The sequence below is a fragment of the Rhinatrema bivittatum genome, chromosome 6 (genome assembly GCF_901001135.1).
Source record: "Rhinatrema bivittatum chromosome 6, aRhiBiv1.1, whole genome shotgun sequence".
In the NCBI taxonomy this organism is placed as follows: domain Eukaryota; kingdom Metazoa; phylum Chordata; class Amphibia; order Gymnophiona; family Rhinatrematidae; genus Rhinatrema; species Rhinatrema bivittatum.
This window is the reverse complement of record NC_042620.1, coordinates 140209093-140231376: the sequence shown is the minus strand read 5'-3', so window position 1 is coordinate 140231376 and position 22284 is coordinate 140209093. Positions and strand designations below refer to the sequence as shown.

The 22284-nt window shown below is 44.2% G+C and overlaps 1 protein-coding gene across 1 annotated transcript in view; it reads left to right on the top strand.

Moving 5' to 3' along the window:
- COL5A2 (collagen type V alpha 2 chain) overlaps window positions 1–22284 on the top strand; it is a 333570-nt gene that overhangs the window by 279009 nt on the left and 32277 nt on the right. The window contains exons 32-41 of the mRNA XM_029605983.1: window positions 2850–2894; window positions 6566–6664; window positions 9398–9505; window positions 9608–9661; window positions 11480–11533; window positions 11672–11725; window positions 14206–14259; window positions 17851–17958; window positions 18569–18622; window positions 19004–19057. Coding sequence (XP_029461843.1) covers window positions 2850–2894; window positions 6566–6664; window positions 9398–9505; window positions 9608–9661; window positions 11480–11533; window positions 11672–11725; window positions 14206–14259; window positions 17851–17958; window positions 18569–18622; window positions 19004–19057 — 684 coding nt within the window. The remainder of the gene's footprint in view (window positions 1–2849; window positions 2895–6565; window positions 6665–9397; window positions 9506–9607; window positions 9662–11479; window positions 11534–11671; window positions 11726–14205; window positions 14260–17850; window positions 17959–18568; window positions 18623–19003; window positions 19058–22284) is intronic.

The following is a 22284-nucleotide window of genomic DNA, read 5'->3' as shown; positions in this document are numbered from 1 at the left end:
GCACACTCAGAGAGATGTTTCCTTGATTAAAGTTATCTGGCTAACTGTAGCTAGATAACTTTAAATCTTAACTCAATGTTTTTTGAATATTGCTGGTTAGATATAAAGTTATCCAGCTACACTTGGCAGGATGAACTTTAGCCTTAAACAGCTATATTGAAAAGAATATAACCAGCTAAATGCCAAGTCAACTTACTGGCCCTATCACAGCTCCTCTCTCCGCTCCCAACTGATCTCTAAATGCTTGGCCCTGTCGGCCCAAACCTGCAATCTCCTCCCCTCCACCCCCTCCATCTCATAAATATAAAAAGAAAAGGACCAGGGCTGGTGCTGGTCTCCCCCCTCTCACCTGCTTCCAGATCCTGTCAAATTTTTAACAAATAGTACCTGTTGCGCTTGGAGGTGGACCCTTGTCCTGGAGCAGTGGAGAAAGGCTCCCTGGTAGGGACCAGGGAGCACCTGCCCCCAGGGGGTGGAGCACTGGAGGAGACAGAGGCTAGGATGAGCTTCACCACTGGAAGCCCGCAGTCCCCCCGGGTGCAGCCTGTATGGACCCGGGCCTCTTAGACTTAGGTGGGCCTCGCAGGGTCTCCCGGAGAGGTAGTAGAGAGACGTGCCCACGAGCAGCAAGGGAGCATGTTCAGACTGTAGGCTGTAGGTCTGGAGGAGCAAGGAAGGCCAGTACAGCGTAGGCGATGACAAGGCAAGGGACAAAGCCAGAATCAGGAGACATGGTCAATGGCAGCCGGGGTCAGAATCAGAGGATCAGTCCGAGGAGTAGTCAATGAAGCAGGGGTCAGGTTCCAGAGGTCAGACGAGGTCACAAGGCAGGCAGAGGTCAGGATCCAGGCAGCAAACAGAATGGTCAAGGAGCAGGCCGAGATCAGTACCAGAGAGACAGTCCGAGGGTACTTCCTGGGGAGACAGGACAGACAGACGCTGGAACAGTAGAATGCTGGAACAAGACTGTGAATGCAGAGGCAAACTAGTACACTTACAGTGCCGATCCGATTGCCAAGGCAAGGAAGTGCAGGCAGGGACTTCCTTATATCGTACGTTCAACCAGGGTGCGCCGCAGAGCTAAGACCTGCCCCTGGCCCTACAAGAGCTCAGGCGGTTCACACATGTGCGCGTAGGGGCATGGCCAACACCACTGGGGACACTGAACTCTGGCGTGAGGCCTGGTGCACAGTGGAAGGCCCGGCGGCGACCTGGAAGAGCTTGCGGCTGCCGCTGAGGAGGCCGACCCGTGACCTGCAGAGGAGCTAGCGAGGTGAGCAGGCCCGTGCGCGGGCCGGGTGTGGACGGGGCATGCAACAGTACCTTCCAGCGTAACTCCTTAGAGGTGGTGGAAGTGCCACACCAATCTGGGTCACAGTAAGCCACTATCACGATCCGAGCTGAAGAAAGTACAGATTGAAAGTTCCAGGAGGGTGGGGAGCTTCCTGGGAGATACTATTTGTTACAAATATGATTGGATCTGGGAGGGGGGGGGAGGGGGGGAGACCAGCACCAGTCCTGGCCCTGGCTCTGGCTCTTTTCTTTTAATATTTATGAAATGGAGGGGTTTTGGTGGGGGAGGCTGCAGGCTTAGCTCAGTAGGGCTGATCATTTGGAGCTTGGGAATGTGATAAGGTCAGTAGCTCTGCAATTTTTTTTTTTTTTTAAATAAACTTTGTAGCTTGGCACTTAACTGATTAAGGCTAAAGTTTTCCGGGAACATATTCCCAGAGAACTTTAGACCTTCTCTCAGGCATGTCCTGAGGTAGCTAGATTACTTATTTGGCTAACTCCAAATATCGGTTTTAGCTGGATAAAGTTATTGGTTAACTCATCCTTGTCTCGCATCGCCCTAACACATACCATTTTTATTTTGCTAAATTTTAGCCAGATAATGACTTATCCAACTAACGTGTAGCCAGATAAATAAGGGGAATATTCAAAAGCTGATATTTAGCCAGATAACTTGTGAGTTATTTGGCTAAATGGCTTTGAATATTGACCTTCATATTTATTAGCATGGGGCTCAGGATTCATCATCCCTCTCACACGTTACACTTGAGCAGCTACGATTTATTGGAAATTCCATCTTCCCAGCTTTGCACCTAATTGAAGCTCGTGTGAGAGCATTTCTGGTTACTGGTCCAGTATTCTGGAATTCACTATCCAAACAAGTATGGGCTACTGCGTGCCATAAGACCTTTAAAAAGCAGCTATAAGCATAATTGTTCAGGCAGACATACGGCCTAAATGAGTGAGAATGGTTAATTACAGTATTAACCCAGAAAGAGAACAGTGGTAGGCTTTTGGTTTAAATGAGTAGTTATATAGGTTATAAACCTCCATCTCATAATAGTTGCAGAGGGAAAAACAATCGTTAATGTGTTTTTTTGTTTGTATGATATAGATTTTTATGGATGCTTTTTATGTAATTCACTGCAAACAGTGGAGCAAGTGGATAACATGTCTTTTCAATAAATAAATATTTGGTAAGGGAAGGCACAAGATTTGAAAATAAAAATGTTAAAGAAAGGTGAGGAATTAAATATCCAACGTCTCTCACATTATTATAATGAAATTGTGAGGCTATCTATCCCTAAATGGCAGAGTTAAATTATAGTTTACTTTATTTTGTAGTGTTGTCTCTGCTTAGAAAGAGTGCCTAATGAATACCTTTTATAATAACCATGAAGATCATGATTAATATTCCTATTATATGTATCACACAGACCCTTATTATGAATCTTCAAAATGGTTAAGGCCGTTTAGATTTGGAAATTTTCCTTGAGTTTTGATATTTAGGGTAAATGTCATGTCATGCTACATTTCTGTGTTTTCTTCTCAATCAGGGTGTTCCTGGAGACTCTGGAGTTGGAGGCCCATTGGGTCCACGGGTAAGTACTACACCATCTGCAAATGTAATGATTTGCCTTGTATGGAAAAGGTGTTTAGGTGAAGAGTTTTAACAGATGGCTTTTAATAGTAAGACATATGTTGTTGACGTCCTGTCTAGACATACTTTTCATGCTATGCCTTCATAAAGCAAATACCAATGTGTAAGTAATAAGTAGCACCTACTTTAGATAAATCTTGGAAAACGTTTTTATCACTGTAGCCCCTGTCCTGGACAGCTCTTGGACACAGGGGTGCATGGGAAGAATCATGGACTCATGGACCATCTGGGGCTCCACACCGAGGGGAAAAGTTCTATCTCTTCCAGGCCCTTTAGACTTTTCCTTTTCACGCAGGGACTCCTCCTGCTCCCCATTACAGTTACACGCAAAAACATCAGCACACTGCCTCTCCAATTTGATTAGAAATAATGTCCTTTACTGCAACTGATGGCAGGGTAAAAACAAAGTCCAAGGAATTTTGGCACACCACAGAACAAACTCCACTAGCACTGCAACACAAGTCCACCATGCAAAAAAATAAATCTCAGTCTTTTCTCCCGCTGTCTCCCAAACAAACAAGCTCTTAGAACAGATTGCAGAAGAGAGAGGTGGTTCATCAAGAGGCCCAAAAAGAGCATGTTACATTAGTCTAAACTCTAAATGGGAGGTGATAAGAGCATGGAGGAGATTTTAGTAACATGCTCTGAAAAGGAGGTGAATTTTAGCAATGTTATAGAAGAAGAAACTACACATTAGCAGTGTTTGGGATGTGTATAGAGGAGAGAGAAGCATCAAAGATGACCCCAAGCATATGAGCCAAGGGGTGTGAGAACACATCCACAGAGATATTAAAAAAGGGAAGAGGGGGAAGTAGGTTTGAGGGGGAAAGACAAGAAGTTCTTTCTTGGCCATATTAAGTTCAAGGTGGCATCGGGACATCCAGGCAACAATGTCAGATAAGCAGGCTGAGATTTGGGACTGAATTCTCAGTGAAATCTCTGATATAGAGAGGTAGATCTGAGAGTTATCAGCTTAGAGTATGCAATAATTGAACACTGAAAATTACAATCCAATCATGGGATTCTTGGCAGATTTTGAAACCTTTTACTGGTTCACCAAGTGAATTATCTAAAAATATTGAAACCACAGAGGTCCTTTCTTCACATGTCATATCAGTGACATTATTCACATCTGAAGAAGGGGTCTATGTGGTCTTAATAGCTCATGTGTAATATTTTCGATCCACATTGATCCAATAAAATCCATCAATGCATGCAAAGAATCCAGTTTACTCTAGAAGCCATATAGCTATTAGATCATTGTATTACATTTTCCTGTCACTAAACTGAAAATACATTGCTTTTTTTCTGTCTTTATCTATGTAGGGCTTTTTTTTTTTTTTTTGCATAGGTCTGATTTCTTCTTGTCTGTCTTTTCCAAATGCCTTTCCAGGCTCTCCTTTCCATTTTATTTGTCTTACCTTTCCTGTCTTCATTACTTATCTTCTCCTTTCATCTCCGTTTCTTCCTTTCTTTCTTCACTGCCTGTAAACCTCTCCCTTACATCACCATAATTTCACTCTGTCCTTTCACATCTGGATCTTATCCAGCTTGCTTCCTCACTCTCCTTCTAAATTTCATCTCTCACCCTCCAGTTCTCCCTGTCCCAACTCTTCTTTCCATTATCTAACTCAGTCCTCCATCTTCTCTTTATTGGTTTGGTTCCCCCATCAATATCATACTATTTGTTCCCCTTCTCCTCCAATAACAACCCCCCCATCTCTTTCCACCATCATCATCCCCACACTGACTTTCTCACTTCCTCTCAATCATTTCATTTCACTCTTCTTGTGTTCTCCCATCTCCTCCAGTATGACTGCTTCACTCCATCATCCCTGCTCTGATTCTCTTGCCTCCAGTTGTCTGCTTTCATGATTTCCTAACCCTTCTCTCTGATTCACTTTCATCCCCAAGGTAACCCTTTCTCTCCATAATATCATCCCTGGCTCTCTATCGTTCACCCTCTCCCATCACTCCTTCTGTGTCGCACATATCCACCTCTTCACAACTCTGTCTGTCTCTCTTTCAAACCCTTTTTCCTCTCAGTCACTACTTCTGGCTCTCTCTCACCCCATCCACCCCCATCATACCTAAGACTCTCTCTCTCTCAATCACTCCACACCGATCACTACCTCTCTCTCTCTCTGTCACCATCCTCTGTTTCACTACCTCTGATTTTGTCACCATTCCTCCCGCTTCACTACTTCTGAATCTCTCTCATCCACATGCCCCAGTACCACCCCAAGACCGTCTCTGCTCACTTCACCCCCATTTTTACCTCTGACTTTCACGCAGACCTTCCCTCTCTGGCTTTGTCTTGCATCCCCACTCCATTTCCACCAGCTCTTTTTCACCCCCTTTCCAGGTGTTTTCTCTTGCACTCCCCCACATACAACCCATCCTCCCATATCGTTCTTATGCATTCCCCCATCCTAGCTCTGTCTCTCATCACTTCAGACAGCCCAAGCTTACATTGCTGATTTCATTGAAATGGGGAGAAAACCACTTTTACATCTTTTTCTTGTGGACCCCCAGCAACGTTACCCATCTTCATGCGTTCTCCAGCATTTAGCCTTTTCCTCATTTCAACATTCACTTCCTTTTTTGCCACCCCTCCTGAACTCTCTGAAACATTCAACTCCCCCAAAATTATCTTCCTCTCACACCACCCCTCTCACACCATCCCTCTCACAACACCAGCATACACCACCTCTTCATCTCACCTCCACTTCAGCATTTACCTTCTCTCCCTCTTCATAAATAACTCACAGCTCCCTGATTTGTGCTCCAGATGTGCCCTACCTCCTCCCCAACTCTGCACTCAGCTGAATTTTGAGCCATGGACTCACAGGCTATATCTGTTTGTCCTAGCCCCTCCCCTCCTGTTGTCTCCCAGTGCTGCCTGTTGAAACAAAGAGACAGGCCAGGAGGGGATGAGACTTGAGGACACAGTAGAACAAAAAATAATCACTCCTATTTCTTCTCCAGCATCTCTCCTCCTGTTTCTCCCCACACGCTGCCTGCAGTCTCACACTTCCCATCTTGTGGGGACAGGAGGGGGAGGAGAGGGGTGGAGCAAACACTGCAAGGAAAAAAACCAAATGCTTTGCTCCCCCCTTTTCCCCTTTCTGTTCTCTGTAGGTTGCTTGGAGTGGAGGGTCTGGAGAGTAAAAAGAACTGTTTCTTACTGCCTGAAATTCAAAGACTTGGCCAGTAGATTCAGGGCACAAGTTCTGTATGAAAATGGCTAGTGATGCACCTGCTTTCATACTTCCCCAGTTCCTCTCTATCCAATTATTTCATTGTTCTGTTCTTCTTCTCTCACTTTGCCTTCCAACTTGAATACTGCCTGTTAGACATTATTTTGAATATGGTTTTTATGCATAGAAAAGCACATTATAAATTTAAAATTAAATTACAGAACAGGCTGTTATCAGTAAGTCAGAGCATGCATAATAAGAGAAGTATAAAACAAAAAAGTATATTTTAGTATTTACTGTTTGGTATTATTAAAATAGTTTGACTAAAGCAAGTGACCTATAATGTACACAACTGCTATGTGTGTTTGACACAACTGGTAACGGTGTATCCAAAAAAATGCTTTCTTTGTAGGGAGAACGTGGTAATCCAGGCGAGAGAGGTGAGCCGGGAGCTCCAGGACTTCCAGGTGAAAAGGGAATGGCTGGTGGTCATGGCCCAGATGGTCCAAAGGTAAATTCATTAAACAGGGATCATCTTCTGCAATGACTCCAGACTTCAGAATAATCGTATGCTTTCAGACTTTCAGATGAGGCACTGAATATGAAGCTTACAGTTTTCATGTGCTTATAAAACAGTTTAAATGTAATCCTGCTTGGTCAGTCCTGATGTCCGCTAATCTGGGTCAACAGGAAGAGGAGGAGAATGGTGGTGCCTCAGGCTTCATCCTGCTCCTTTACTACTACTACTCGCTCTTTGAACCATGTGGCATTATGGAGGATTGTACCACTCAAAATGTAACTCCAGCTCCTAGTGGCAGAAGAGGACGCAGCCAAAGCGCCACTGCTCTCCTCCTGCTGGCCCAGACTGAACACTCGCAGGGATCTGTAAAGAGGAGAGGAGAATTGGCGAATAACCTGTAACTTGTGTACTGCTCTGTTGTTCATAGCTGGGCCTATTTCACCCCAGGTAGTTTTTGTTACTGATTAGAGAGAACACCTGGAGTTATACTCTCATATTCTTCCACCAGTTGTATTGTATTTGAAAGTTATACTCTTCCTTAGAGGATTTATGGTTAATATATGGATGTATGTACATTCTTACGCTGCAAAAGAAAAAGTTTAAAAAAGAAAGAGGAGAAAAGAGAAAGGAATGAGTGAGGAATAATGGGAAAGGGTGACAGAGGAGAAGGGAGGGCCGATAGGGGATCGACTGGAGGGGGAGAAAGATGGACTGGAAGAAATGTGAGGAGATCAGCTGAGGAAAGACTGCAGGATGATGAGAAAGGGGACTGGCACTGTGTGTGTGTGTGTGTGTTTTGAGAGAGAGAGGGAGCCAGTGCCAGGAGTATGTATGTGTATGTGAGAGAAGGGATCAGTATCTGTTGTGGGTATGTGTATGTGTGTGAAAAGGCACCAGGAATGGGAGGGGGAGGTTGGGGTAGGAGAATGGATCAGGTGTGTGAGACAGAGGACCAGAGCTGGGGGAGGAAAGGAGAGAAAGTGAACTAAGGATGGGAAAAGTGCAGGACACTTCATTTCCCCCTATTATGGGACCCACTCCCACAGATTCCTGAACATCGACCCTCAACTTCCACTCCCTCAATTCCCAGAAACGTCTTCCCTTTCTATTCTCTACCTCCTCCCTCCCAGATCCTGGAACTTCTCTCCCCATACCCAGCCTCACTTTTACCCTCTGATCCCCATCCACAGTCTATTCTTTCTCTTATTTTTTATCCCTGGTCCTCTCTCCCTCTTCTCCGCCCATTTCCAAGATCCCGCTCTCCTTCTGGTTCTCCTTCCCCCATCTCTAAGATCCCCTCACCCCCATCTCCAGGATTTGCTCTTCCTCATCTCCCCAACCATGAGATCTCTTCCTTCCCAACACTGATGCCTGAGACCCATAAAACCTCCCCTAAACAAAATAAATTATACAGATGCACAAGCAATGTTGAAAAACTACTATATTTTTACCTGCTTACCTTCTGTGATGGGGAAGGCAATAATGAGCTTTTCCATGGGATTGCAAGCTCATTTTCAAAAGGAAACTCCTCATGGAGTTTTCCATTGAAAATCCCACTGGCGCAGATAACTTGGGCACAAAGCATTAATGCAAGTGCAAAGTATATGCCAGAAAGTACACACAGAGAGTTGATTATGCAATTTACTTTGGCTCTCCAACTTTTCCCTGTCGCTTTTTTTGTTAAGGGAATAACATGCATCCCATACTAAAGGGGGGGGGGGGGAGCAGGGAGAGGGGGAGAAAGGAAATAAAATCCAGTTTTAAGCAGATAAACCTGGGTTTAACCACAAAATATTGACTATTGCCCCCCTAATGATTTCAGATTTTCCCAGGCCAGTGCAAAATAGTTGCATTTAACATAGACTTTAATGTACATTTCTGCAAACATGCCACTGAATTCAGATTCTTTACTGAAGAATTTTCTGTCTTTTGCTGTTCTTCTGTCTTTTGCTGCTCAGTCTAGCCCTAAGCTGGGGGCTGTGGTTATGGTTTATAACTTTCCTCATAAAATAGAAAGTGATACTCATCCTCAATAAAATGTTTCATTTGTTATTATAATTGTCATAGGTTTGTTTGTTTTCTTTCATTTGTTATTTTTAAATGTTCTTTTTATTATGATGATTTTTTTATTTTGTAATGTTTGACTGTATAGAGGAGAGAGACTGTACAGGCAAGCATTTGACTGTGCAGGCAAAGAGAAAAGTAATGAATGAAGATAAATACTGTAACAGGTCCCTGGAGGAAAAGTCCTTAACACATTAGCCAGGTAGATTGGAGAAAGCTAGTGCTCTCCCTGGGAGTGAGTAACAGGAAATAGAATTATTTTATGGGATCTGCCAGGTTATTGCAACTTGGACTGGTCACTGTCAGAGACAGGATACTGGGCTTGATGGAGTTTGGTCTGACCCAGCATGGAAATTCTTGGGTTTTTAAGTTCTCTTGTTGTGATCTGTTTAGGCCTAATGCCTTAGTCACTTGTCATTAGAGCTTCAAGTATCCGTATACTACATAGTTGTTCTGTAAAACATGGTGCAAAATTACTTTTTTGATTAAAACATGAAAAATTATATGATGAGATCAGTAAAACCTAGTTTTACCCAATCGTACATGCTTAAACTGCAAAAGCACTTTCATTCTTAGTCAAAGATTATTTATAGTGGTAGTATTGTAAAATTTAAAATGGCATTTTGAATTATCCCACCTTTTTTTTTTTTTACATTTCAGGGTAGTCCAGGACCCACTGGGACCCCTGGGGATGCAGGTCCTCCTGGTCTTCAGGGTATGCCTGGGGAAAGAGGTCTCGCAGGAAATTCTGGTGCAAAGGGTGACAGAGTATGCATGTTTACTCTCACTGTTTCTTTATCTTTCTGTTTGTGGTTTAGCTGAACAAACCTGTTTTTCTTATTCACTCTGGCTGATATGGATTTTCTATAGGGTGGCATAGGAGAAAAAGGTGCTGAGGGTACAGCTGGCAATGATGGTGCAAGAGTAAGTAAATCTATTTATCATTTACACATTATTTGATCTGAAGATTTTTCTCCTTTAATTGGTTTTCTAGTGATGAATAATAGGTTACAAAATAACTAGAGTTTAGAGAATTTCCTCTTGAAAGATATAGTGGTCATTAGAAGGAACAATTACAAAAAGTTAATAATACAAGTTAACATGACTTTCAGCACTAACGGCTAACCCCTAGATTCATCAAAATGCTATAAATTTCACATATATAAATGCCTGTGATAAGGAAAAAGGGCATGGTTAGGATAATTTTTGAGTTATTGCACCATGTGCTTTACATAGGTATTTTTTCACAATGTGTATTAAATTTATTGCACCTGCAATATTTTCACTGCACAAGCCACAAAGGGCCTAGACAGGCATTTTTAGGGAGAGAGAGAGAGAACCTTTTCATAAGGCTCTCATATAAGTCAACCATTTATATCACTATAGAAGGGTCATCTAGTTACTCGAGGTGAAGTTTTGGTGGTGGTATAGGGTTTTGGGGTCAGTTTTACATGCACAGTGAGACGTATGAACAGCACAGTACACATCAGTGGAGATTTGATGTGATTTGGAGTGAGGAAAGGTACACAAAGATGAGATTTCTACAATGTTCTCTCACCCTAGCTTGATAGTACCCTGATAGAGAGTGCATCTCTCTTGCATTAGGTGTTAATCGCTTTTGTCACCAACTGGCCACTATTCAACTTATGGCCCTAATGCCATAGGGCTAGTAGATAGTGCCAATTTTAAGTCTGCCAACACATACATTGGAGCCTAGGTGATGCTCTGGGCTCCACTAGCCCATCAGGGCCACAAAGTTATGACTTGGGAGGCGTGATTTCAATGAGCTGAGCTAGGGTGGGGGATCCTGAGCCCTAGAGGGGAATTTGAAGGCTGGGGGAGGGTGTTTTTATCAAGAGATGGGGTTAAAAAGGGAGAGGAGGGTCTGGCACTGCATGATTTTATACTTTTAAGAAAAACAATTGTCTCTTGGAGCCACCTCTAGAGATCAGGGTGGGACAAGGGGGTGTGGCAAGATGCCTGGGGTTTCTAATTAAAGTTTAGGAGGTTTTATTTGGGCTGCTTTGGCCCTTGGGGGCCGGTATTGCATGGTAATTGTAGACAACCTAGCCTGTGGGTATTTTTCCCTCATGGTTTTGTTCCACCATGGAAAATACTGCACAGTTTCCTAAGCTTAGAAAACCCCATGGAAAATACCGCAGCTTAGTAAATGACCCCCTTAGATTGTAAGCCCTCTGGAGAAAGGGAGATATCTACAGTACCTTAATGTAACTCACCTTGAACTGCCAATGAAAAAGTATGATCTAAATAAATAAAATAAAAATAAACTTAATGCAAGAGTCAGTGTATATGTTATTTTTTAATAAAAATTTCTAATATTTCATTAATGAGTTTAGAAATAAAGTTCAGAAAAACGACTTTAATTGATATTTTTTGGTTGGACTAAATACCTTAGTTTCTAGCTTTCAAGAGGAGTTTTTCTAGTCAGAATCAGTTATTTTACATGTTAGAAGAATGGAGAAATTGAAGAATAAGTGTTCTGAGATATTAAGATGTCTTCTTCACAAGTACTGAAACATTAATCTATAGTATAATATAGTGTTATGTTCCAGTAAACCAGTTTTATTGTTACTTTTCTGGAGAGTCAAACATGGGGAAAGAGCCCATGTCACTATGCATACTGAGAGAAAAGCTTTGCAACAATATTTATTGACAATGACTGTATGTGTTTCTTTACTATGTATAACCTTATAAAACAACTTACATTGTATTTTTTCACAGGGTCTACCAGGCCCACTTGGTCCACCTGGGCCTGCAGGTCCTACTGGTGAAAAGGTAAAGAATTTCTAAAGATGAGTCTCTAGTTCTATTGAATTCTGCTGGAAAACATACAAAATCCAACTTGTATATAATTTCTAGACTATAGAGATGACATATATTGTCAGCAATATCTATTTCTATTTCATTTTTAAGGGTGAACCTGGCCCACAAGGTTTAATTGGTCCCCCAGGCTCCCGTGGTTCTCCCGTAAGTAAATATTTTTCAGCCTTTTTTAAATACTCATCATAAAACAAATTGGCTTATATTAGATTAAGTTAAAAGTATATTCTACTTCTGTTTCCTTTCATTTTCTTCTCTTACTTCTTATATTTAATATATGCTCCCAGTCCACTAAAAGAACATATGCTATACTATAAATACTGTTCACTTCTTCAGTAGAATGTGTTCAGTTAGTTTTTCATTGTGCACCTATGGGAAAAACAGAATATGATCATTAGTAGAGATATGCATTCAATAGAAATGAAATAGGAAATGACAATGAAATTTCCTGTTTAGTTTCATTTCGTTCTCAAAATAAAACTATTGAAAATCTGACAACATTTTATTGATTTCACATTTCGTTTTGAAAACCAAAAAAATAAAAGTCATCCATTAGGACTAGGCCCAAGCCCAGACACAAGGCTGGGGCCCACCTAGGAAATAGACTGAGGCCCAAAGCAAGGGCCACAGCCTATGCCCGAGCATGACATTGGTGGCTAGGCCCAAGGCTGGGGCCTCACTTAGGCATATGCCTTAGCCCTATGCAGGGGCCGCAGTCTATGCTGAAATGCAACTCCAGGGTCTTGGCCAACACCAGAACAAAGACCCAGGCCCCCAAAATATTTCTGGGACTGGGAAACCTTCAGACCCCCGTTTACCTTCTCCATCAGGGATACGACACCACGGTCCACACCGGGACCTAGTCCAGAGACTGAGTCCCTTTACCTGGGCCTAGGCTTAGGTTGGGGCATTCTGGAGGCTAGGTCCTGACAACTGGGTGTAGCCTAGGGCCAAGGTCTAGGCCCAGGCCTGTAGGAGGGTCTGAATGCCAAGGCCCAGCCCAGAAGCCAGGTCTCGATGCTGAGCCCTCGGCCTTGGACCAGATCTAGGCCCAGTCCCAGGACATGCTGCTGTCCTTTTCTTCTAACATCCTCTTCTTTCTTCTTTAAAATGATTGCCAGACACCAAAATGGCACCATCTTCCATCATTTTAAATAAGATTGAAGAAGATGTCAGAAGAAGAGGCTGGCAGTATAAGAGCCTAGGCTCTAACCTCCAGGCCTGGGCCAAGGCTGAGGCCCAGGTATTGGGACCAGTCCTTCGGAGCAGGCCTCAGCCAGGGTTGTCAACTGGCTCCATATTATCAGAACAGGTTGATCCAGTCCTGGTTTTACCCCATTGCCTGTTGAGATTTGTCCTGTTTTCCATATTGTAGTCCCTAAGAAAAGCAAGACTAAGTATCTGCATCGAGGGGAGTAAACCAGGGCTGGATCACCCTGTCCTGAAAATATGGAGCTAGTTGGCAACCCTAGCCTCAGCATCAGGCCTGGGCCCAGGCATCGGTACCTGGTGTCAGTCATGGGCCTGGGCCTTGGCCTAGGCTGAGGTCCATCCTCAGGACATGGTCTTAGGGCCAGGACCCAGTGTCTGACTGAGGCCCAGGCATCGGGACACAGACTTCAGACCAGGCCCCTGTGTCAGGCTAAGGCCCAGGCTGAAGCCCAGGCATTGGGACCTGCCTCTGATGTGGGCTCTGGTGTCATGCTTGGGCCTAGGGCGAGGCCCAGGCATCAGGACCAGGCCCTGGCATTGGACCTTGGCTGAGGCATTGAAACCAGGCCTCCAAGCCTGGTGTTTGTGGAGGTTCTAGACCAAGGTTGCGTTGACCTTCAAAGGCCTGAGCCTACGTATGGCTGAGGCTTCGGCCTGAGCTGAGGCCTCTTCAGTGAATCAGCCCTGGACTGGGTAAGTGGGGACATGGGAGCATCCTGACCTCTTCATTTTTCTGGGTGATGAGTACCTGATACTTCAAGAGGCCCATTTCTTTTTGTAGTTTGTTTTTGCTTTTTCTTTAATGTTTATTTCGTTTTTGTAAATTAAAGAAAATGAAATAAAATGAAATGAATTAAACAAAATGAAATTTGTTAAAAAAACACCCTAACAAAATTAAAAAAGAAACACATTTTTCCGCAACACATCCCTAAACATTAGTTAAAAATCTGCACACTGGTTACATATAAAGTTACTTTGCTATAGCTTCAATGCAAAGGGTAAATCAAGTCAAGAATTTTCAAAAAGAGTTTGAGCAGGACTTATCAGTGAAATCCCAACCAGTTTATTCTTTTTGCGCAATAAACTCCCAATTCAAATTATTTAGAGGGCCAACATGCCACTATATATTGGAGTCTGATATGCTAGAGAAGCCCTCATTGGCCAATCAGATGATCTGATTCAGTACTTTCCACCACAACAGTAAAGCCTGCAGGTTTGGAGGATTTGCTTAATAGGAAGCCTGCCCCACACACCTTGGTTAATGAGGTGAATTTATACAATGAGTTAAATGCGAAAAAAAATTAAAATGAGGAATTATTAATGAGTCCATCTTATACTGTAAATTGGTCATTTACTATGATGTGCAATGTACGTTTTGCTTCCATACTTAACATTAATATTTATTTTTTGTTTAGGGTTCTCGTGGTGAAAATGGTCCTACAGGTGCTGTTGGCTTTGCTGGTCCTCCGGTAAGAGCTTTGATTGGCCTGTTTAAAATTGGAGATGATATACATTTTCTTTGACCTTATTGAATACTATAGCTTAAACTTTTTGCTTAAAGTATTCTCTGAGTAAGGGACAATTTTCAAAAGGGATTTCTGCAGTTTAACAGGTTTTAGTCAGAGAAAAATCTTTTGAAAATTGTATCCTTCTCTACAGAAAAAAATGATGCTGTGACAATGAGTCAGGTGAAATATTCACTGGGATTTAAATTGTGAAATCCATGCATGCATTTTATCCCCAATACATTGCACCTGCAAAATACTCAGGCTAATGAATCCCCATAGCACTGGCCAGGATGGGATTTTCAAAGGGAAACTCTGTGGGTATAGGGTCATGTTCCAGGTAGTATAGTGATTAGTGATGTGCAATCGTTTGTGCCGAACTGGAAAATTTCAAAGAAATAGTCCAATTTGGCATGGGTCGGAGGACCTGAATCCCGAGATGGATTTTACCTGAACTTTGGGGAAAAAAAAATTGTTCAGGTTAGCGTGGGGGGAAGGCTCAAATTTATTTAAAAAAAAACCAATCCCACCCCAAACCTTCAAATTTAGGGGTTCATTTTCCAAAGCCCTAAATGGGGGCGGCGTCAAGACCAGAACAGGAGGAGTCAGGGCGGCACCGGGGCGGACGCCATGAAGACATCTTAGAAAATGGCACAGGCCATCCATTGCTCCTTCCATGTGACAGGGGCCGACCAATGGCACCGGTAGCCCCTATCACATGGTAAGGGCAAAGGGCCACCGACACCATTTTGTTTACTGGTAGCCGATGGCCTGAGTGAGGGAGATCGCTCCCGGGGCCCCCGCTGGACCTCCAGGGACTTCAGGCAAGTTTTGGGGGGGGGGGGTCAGGAGGGTGGGGGGTTGTAAATAACTAAATTTGAAGGGTTGGGGTGGGGGGGTTGTTACGGCGAAAATTGCCAGAAAAAAAACCCGACCCATTGGAAAACGAAGTTTTTCCATGGGTCGCCTGACCCGTAGTCCAACCCGGCATAAAAAAATGAAGCACATCCCTAATAGTGACATTCCTCATATACGGGCCGATACAGTAAAAAAATGTGGGAGAGTGGGCGAGTGCCCACTCTCCCAGCGCGCGCACAGGACACTCTCCTGTGCGTGTGATACAGTAAAAAAAAATTATTTAAATTAGGCCCAGCGGTAAAAAGAGGCACTAGGGACACTAGCGCGTCCCTAGCACCTCTTTTTGGACAGGAGCGGTGGCTGTCAGCGGGTTTGACTGCCGACGCTCAATTTTGCTGGCATCGGTTCTCGAGCCCGCTGACAGCCACGGGTTTGGAAACTGGACGCCGGCAAAATTGAGCGTCCGGTTTTCAACCCGTGAGCCGCGGGCCTATTTCACATTTTTTTTTTTTTACTTTTTTAAACTTTTGGGACCTCCGACTTAATATTGCCATGATATTCCCGGTGCCGAGAGAAAGTAGCGCCTACCTCTGGCCGGCCGATGCCAGTACTCAAAATGGCACCGATAGCCTTTGCCCATACTATGTCACAGGGGCTACCGGTGCCATTGGTCACCCCTGTCACATGGTAGGAGCACAAGATGGCGCCGATGGCCATGTGACAGGGGCTGACCAATGGCACCGGTAGCCCCAGTGATAAAGGCTATCGGCGCCATGATGAAACCGGCACCGAAGGTGTGAGTGCAGGGGATGGTTCTCAGACCCCACTGGACCACCAGGGAGTTTTGGTAAGTCTTGGGGGGTTCAGGAGGATGGGGGGTTTGTTTAAATTTTTATTTAGGTGGCCGTATAATTCGGGCGAAGATTTGTGTATTCGTGGGGAATCGCGATACGTTTCACTTCCCCACGAATACTACGAATAGTGCAATATACGTTGCGGATCGCCAATATGGCAAAAATGAATGCACACCCCTATGAGGTACATATTTATTATAATGAAAGCAAGAATATATTATGTATTTCTGAGTAGAGGCACATCTACAAAGTCAGGTACATAGGGTTTATGTGATGGTTCCAAGATTCTCTAGGCCTCTGAACTATGGTTTTTAAAAATATATATAATGTGATGAAATCTTTGTTAACCAATCTCAATAAATAACTTTTGGTCTTAAATATTTTTTGAATTGGATGTATCGAGCCCTATGAACATGTACAACTAGGTGATATACTTTTTATAAGAAGGAGAATAATATTTCTCAATTTCTTAATCAAGTTGCTGCTTTTTCTTTATGTATATAGTATGTGCATTTCTATTGCATGAGATGGTCTGCCTTGATCAGAGGTTCTCAAATCAGTTCTTAGGATCCCCTTAGCCAGTATAGTTTTGAAGTTAGCCTTAGTGAATATGCATGGATTATATACATTGAGGTTCATATTCAGAAGCATTTGGCTGGATAATTCACAAGTTATACAGCTAAATGCCGACTTTTGAATATTTTTGGCACTTCTCTGGCTAAAATGTAGCCGTATAATGTAGGAACATTCCAGGGTCGTTTCTGGCAAGAGTTAGGTTAACTGGCTAGCAGGCCAATACAGAACGGTGCGGTCGGTCAAGCGCACCGTTAGCCCCCGTTTGGACGCGCGTTTTTGACGCACTATTATTACCTCTTATACAGTAAGGGGTAATAGCGCATGGAAAATGCATGGCCTACCCTCCCGAAACTAATAGTGCTTATCACATGCAAATGCATGTTGATGAGCCTATTAGGTATTCACCCAATACAGAAAGCAAAATGTGCGGCCAAGCCGCACGTTTTACTCTCAAAAATTAACTCTTACCAAAGGCAGGAGTTAATTTCAGACAGCACCGGGCAAGTGTACAGAAAAGCAGGAAAAACAGCTTTTCTGTACACCCTCCGACTTAATATCATAGTGATATTAAGTCGGAGGCTCCAAAAATAAAAAAAAATAAAAATCTGCCCGCGGGTTGGAAAACGGACGTTCAATTTTGCCGGCATTCATTTTCTGAACCCGTGGCTGTCAGCGAGTTTGACAACCGACACCGGTAAAATTAAGCGTCGGCTGCTGGACCTGCTGACAGCCGCCACATCCGCCAATAAGGAGGCTCTAGGGATGCGCTTGTGTCCCTAGCGTCTCCTTATTAGCGTGGGCCCTAATTTAAATACTAAATCACTCGCCCAGCAGAGGTGCCTGGGTGTGCGTTGGGAGAGTGGGTGCTCGCCTCGGAGAGCCGGCTCTCCCACACAGTTTACTGTATGGGCCTGTAAGTTATCCAGCTAACTCTGGTTGTTCTGTAGAACAGATAGCCAGATAAATTTATATGGCTTTTTTAAAGTTAGACAGATATATTTAGTGTGGCTGTACCACCAAATATTTCTCCAAAGTTAGTTGGTAGGTTTATCTGGTTAAATTTGCAATCTGGTCGGTGAATTAATATGGATCTCATTTATATATATTTTTAGTGATGTTCTGAAGACTTGACTGGCTAGGTGGTTTGAGAAATACTGGCTCAGGTCACTCCTGAAATAGTTATAGTTTTAATCCTATTATGTAATTCATGTTCGTTTTTTTTCCTATTCACTAAACTGATTTTTCTTTTCATTCCTAATCCATTTAGGGTCCTGATGGCCAACCAGGTGTGAAAGGCGAACCTGGAGAGCCTGGACAAAAAGGGGATGCAGGGTCTCCAGGGCCACAAGGTCTTTCGGGGTCTCCTGGACCACCAGTAAGTGAAGAATAAATCCATGGTAGTGGATTATGATTTCGGGACAGATTTATTAAGCTTTTCTGCCCCCCATAGACATACAATGTTGTTCAGAAAAGCAGAAAATTCTGCTTCTCTGTACATCCTCTGAATTAATATCGTGGCGATATTAAGTCAGAGGAATAAAGATTAAAAAACAAAATTTTTTTTTTAAGTGCCGGTGCTCAGGTTTGGGAAACGGATGCTCGTTTAAGAAGCATCAGTTTTCCAAACCTGTGGCTGTGTGCCGATTAAGAAAACGGATGCTGATAAATTCAGCGTTTGTTTTCTAAACCTTTAGACAGCCGTGGACAGCTGACCGCTCGCGGGCGCCAGTTGTCAAGGAGGCACTAGAGGCGCACAATTGACCCTAGGGCCTCTTTGACAGCGTGACCCCTAATTCAAATATTGCATGGCGCCCCCAGGAGAGGTGCCTGGGGGAGCATTAGGAAAGCGGGCGCTGAAGGCTCAGTGCCTGCTTTCAATGCATTTGTTTTGCATCTGCCCCAATGGGAGAAATGTCTCAGTACATCAGACCTTTAGTTTTTTTTAGCCCTGAACCCTACCCTTCACCTTTTTTTTTGTCACTTAGGGTCCTCATGGTGTTCCTGGTCTGAAGGGTGGTCGAGGAACTCAAGGTCCACCTGTAAGTAGATTTTTGTTCAATTATTTTCACCTGTTTGTAATGTGATAAATACATTGTCAGTATTGTGCCACAAATATTTAAACCATGCTTGGTTTATCCTATAATAATACAGGGAAGCCCTCATTTTATTTTCCCTCAAACGAGTTTGAAGTATATTCTGTTTAAAATTCTAAAACATATTAATAAATGTGTTCAAAACACCATAGCCAATTTATGTGAAAAAAAAGTGGACTGTACTCTATCTAAAATGTACAGAGAAAACCAGAAGATATTAGCAGAGCTGTTCATTGCATATTCTAATTAAGTTGTCCAGTGCCTTAATATGTTATAATATGTTATTAGTTCATTTTGCTGACCTATCCAATTAAACATATATTTCAGGGTGCCACAGGATTTCCTGGCTCAGCAGGGAGAGTTGGACCTCCAGGATCCACAGTAAGCAAATTATTTTTTTACATTACTATTATTTATTATCCCTCATGTTAATAAAGGTCAGAATATCCCACTGTCGAGCTAGTCAAGCTGCCCCAAAAATTCACTTCATTATTTATTTTAGGTTTAGCTCGCATTTGTTCATTGGTAGCTCAAGGTGAGTTGCATTCAAGTGGAGAAAGTTTTTTCAATGATCTCAGAGGGCTTACAATCTAAGGGAGTGATTAGGGTTTTTTTGTGTAGTACACAGCATTTACTGCTAGGTAAAATGGCCTAGCTCAGACATAACATGCAAGTTTTCACATACTGTGTGTTTTCTTCATCCCCCTAAACCATTTGCAACTTGAGTGTGTAAATAAGCTGATTTGCATGCATACTGGTTCATAAATAGGGAGATTCTATGCAAATCAAGTAATGTAGCTTGCCTCAAAATTCAAAAGCTGCAATATTTAATTGAAAGTTAGCTAGACCTGAAGAGGCGTAACTAACCTTCCCTCGGAGCATCAGAACACTAACAATAGGGATGCACAGGGGAAATTTTTTTTTTTTAAATTTTAGATTCATTTTCGGGAGGTTTTTTCCCCTCGAATTTCGGATTGCTTGATTTGTTCAGTTTGTGAGAAAAAAATGAATCAAGCAATATAACCCCCCCCCCCCCCCGAAAAATGGCCCAAAATAAACAATGGGGGCTTCTGCCTGCCTTGAAAAATGCCGGGGCCAGGATTTGAAGATCAGCTGGCAAGGCCCAGGCCTAAGCCTCAGCTTTGCATAGGTCAAGGTTGCGGCGACCTACCACCGTACATCAAAATGATGTTGTCTGCTGGGATTGCGAGGGAGCAGTGTGAGGCCTGGGCTCTGGGCCTGAGCCTGACCCGAGATCAAGGCACAGGCATCAGGACCCGGTCTTTGAGCTGGGACACGATGTTGTGCCTAGGTGCTGGCTGCAGCCCTGGTGTTGGGACCTGGCCTCTGGGCTGGGTTGCAGTGTCGGGCCTGGGTCCTGGCTGAGTCCCTGGTGTGGGACATGGCCCCCAGGCTGGATTGCCTCATCAGGCCTGGCTCCGGGTTGAGGTCCCTGTGTTCAAACCTGACCTCTGGGCCTGGGCTCTAGCTGAGGCCCAGGGGTCGAGACCCAACCTCTGGGTAGAGTCATGGTGTTAGGCCTAGTTCTGGGCAGTGGCCTAGGTCGAGGCCCAAGCATCAGGACCCTCCCTGCAGGCCAGGTTATGGTGTCAGGTCTGGGCCCAGAGTAGGTCTAGACTTTGGGACCCGAGGCCCAGCCTTGCCATTGGATTCTCCCGATGGCTCAGGTAAGAGCAGCATTTGAGGCTGGAGCGTAGATAGAAAAAGCAGGATGAGCTGTTAGGAGCAGCATGGCCAGCAGGGTTACCCAGTCCTCATCAAAGAGAAAGCAGAGCTAGTATCAAGAGCATTGTGGCTGGCGGAGTTCCCCAAGCCCTAGCCATTTAAATACAAGCACTTCCCCATTCGACCATAGGAGGCCAAAGAAAGCTATTGCCTGAATCACCCCTCTTCCAAATGTGGTCACAGGGGTTGAAGACAGTTAATGCCTAGTTTAAGGAGGCTGTGCCTTTGTCCCCCATCAGGCCAGGATTACATAGATCACTGCCACAGAAGGTGAGGTGAGTACAAAAGGAAACTGAAAGGACTGGGAGAAGAGAGAGAGGAGAGAGTGAGGGGAGGTAGAAGAGTGAAGGAGATGTGGGGGAGTTGGAAGAGAAGAGAAAGGAATATACCAGGATGGGATGGATTTTGAAGTGGAGACAGGAAATGCACTTACCATGTACACCTGCTGCCACTCATCTCCCTCAAAGAATGATTGATGCCGGGTTTGCTGGTGAAGATAGGAATATATGTTAAGTGCATTTAGTCCCTGGTAAGTAAGTGCTAGGGACAAAGAACATCTTTGGAAAACGTGTATACAGTCTATAATATATCTTTCCAATCTTGTTCAATGGACATGCATTTATCTGGCAATTCAGGCCAAAAGTAAAACATAAAGAGAAATTCATTTCTTTGTCTATGTATACATGTATATACATATACAGTAACACTAAAGATATAGGGGTGGATTTTAAAAGGGTTACGCACGTAATATACGTGCGTAACCCTTTAAAACCCCTCCTGCGCGCGCCGAGCCTATTTTGCATAGGCTCAGCGACGCGCGCAAGCCCCGGGATGCGCGTATGTCCCGGGGCTTGAAAAAATGTGTGGGGTATGGGAGGGGTGGTGCGGGGTGTGGCCACTGCCACTGGGCCCGGGGATCGTGTGCTGGCACTTGGCCAGCATGCACAACCTACGCCTGCCCGGAGGCAGGCGTAAATAATAAAACAAAGGTGGGGGGTATTTAGATAGGGCTGGGGGGCGGGTTAGATAGGGGAAGGGAGGGGAAGGTGGGGGAGGGCGGAAGGAATGGGGAAAGCCATCCGGGCTCCCCTAGGGCTCGGGGTGCGCAAGGTGCACAAGTGTGCACCCCCTTGTGCGCCGACCCCGGATTTTATAACACGGCTGCGTGCAAATGTTATAAAATCAGGCGTAGATTTGTGCGCACCGGGTTGCATGCACAAATCTATGTCCATGCATAGGTTACAAAATCTGGCCCATATTGTACAACCCCAATACATTTTTTACTACTTTAAAATAAATTTTTCAAATGAAAATGGTTTTATTAAATTCCTATTAAGTATATTGCACATGCTATTAGACCATCACCCCTATTAAAAACCATTCATAGTTCAATCATAACAATCATACTGTATCCTGGGGGTGTTCCAGGGGTGTGGCTGAGGCCTCCGAACCAGCCCCTGGTCCGGGGAATGGCGTGCCGGCAACTGGCCGGCGCACGCAAATTATACCTGCCCAACTTTCTGAACAAAGGTGGAGGGGGGGGGGGGGGGATTCAGGGCCAGTGGAAGCACTAGGCGAACTAGGCCTGGGCCTAGGGCGCCGAGTATTAGGGGGCGCCGCGAGCAGTGTTATCCCGAGGGGAGCCAATGCCCCCGGGCGCAGGTGGACCTCATCCCACTGACGGCTGAGCAGCGACACATAGCAGGCAGATCGGCAGGGCCGTGGTGGAGCTCACATCACCACTGCCCGAAGAAAAAAGTTGCGTTTAAATGTGTAGATGCTCCTCCTCCTTCCTGCCTGCGCGGCCCCAGAAGAAAACATTGCCGGAGCCGCGCGGGCAGGAAGGAGGAGGAGCATCAGCC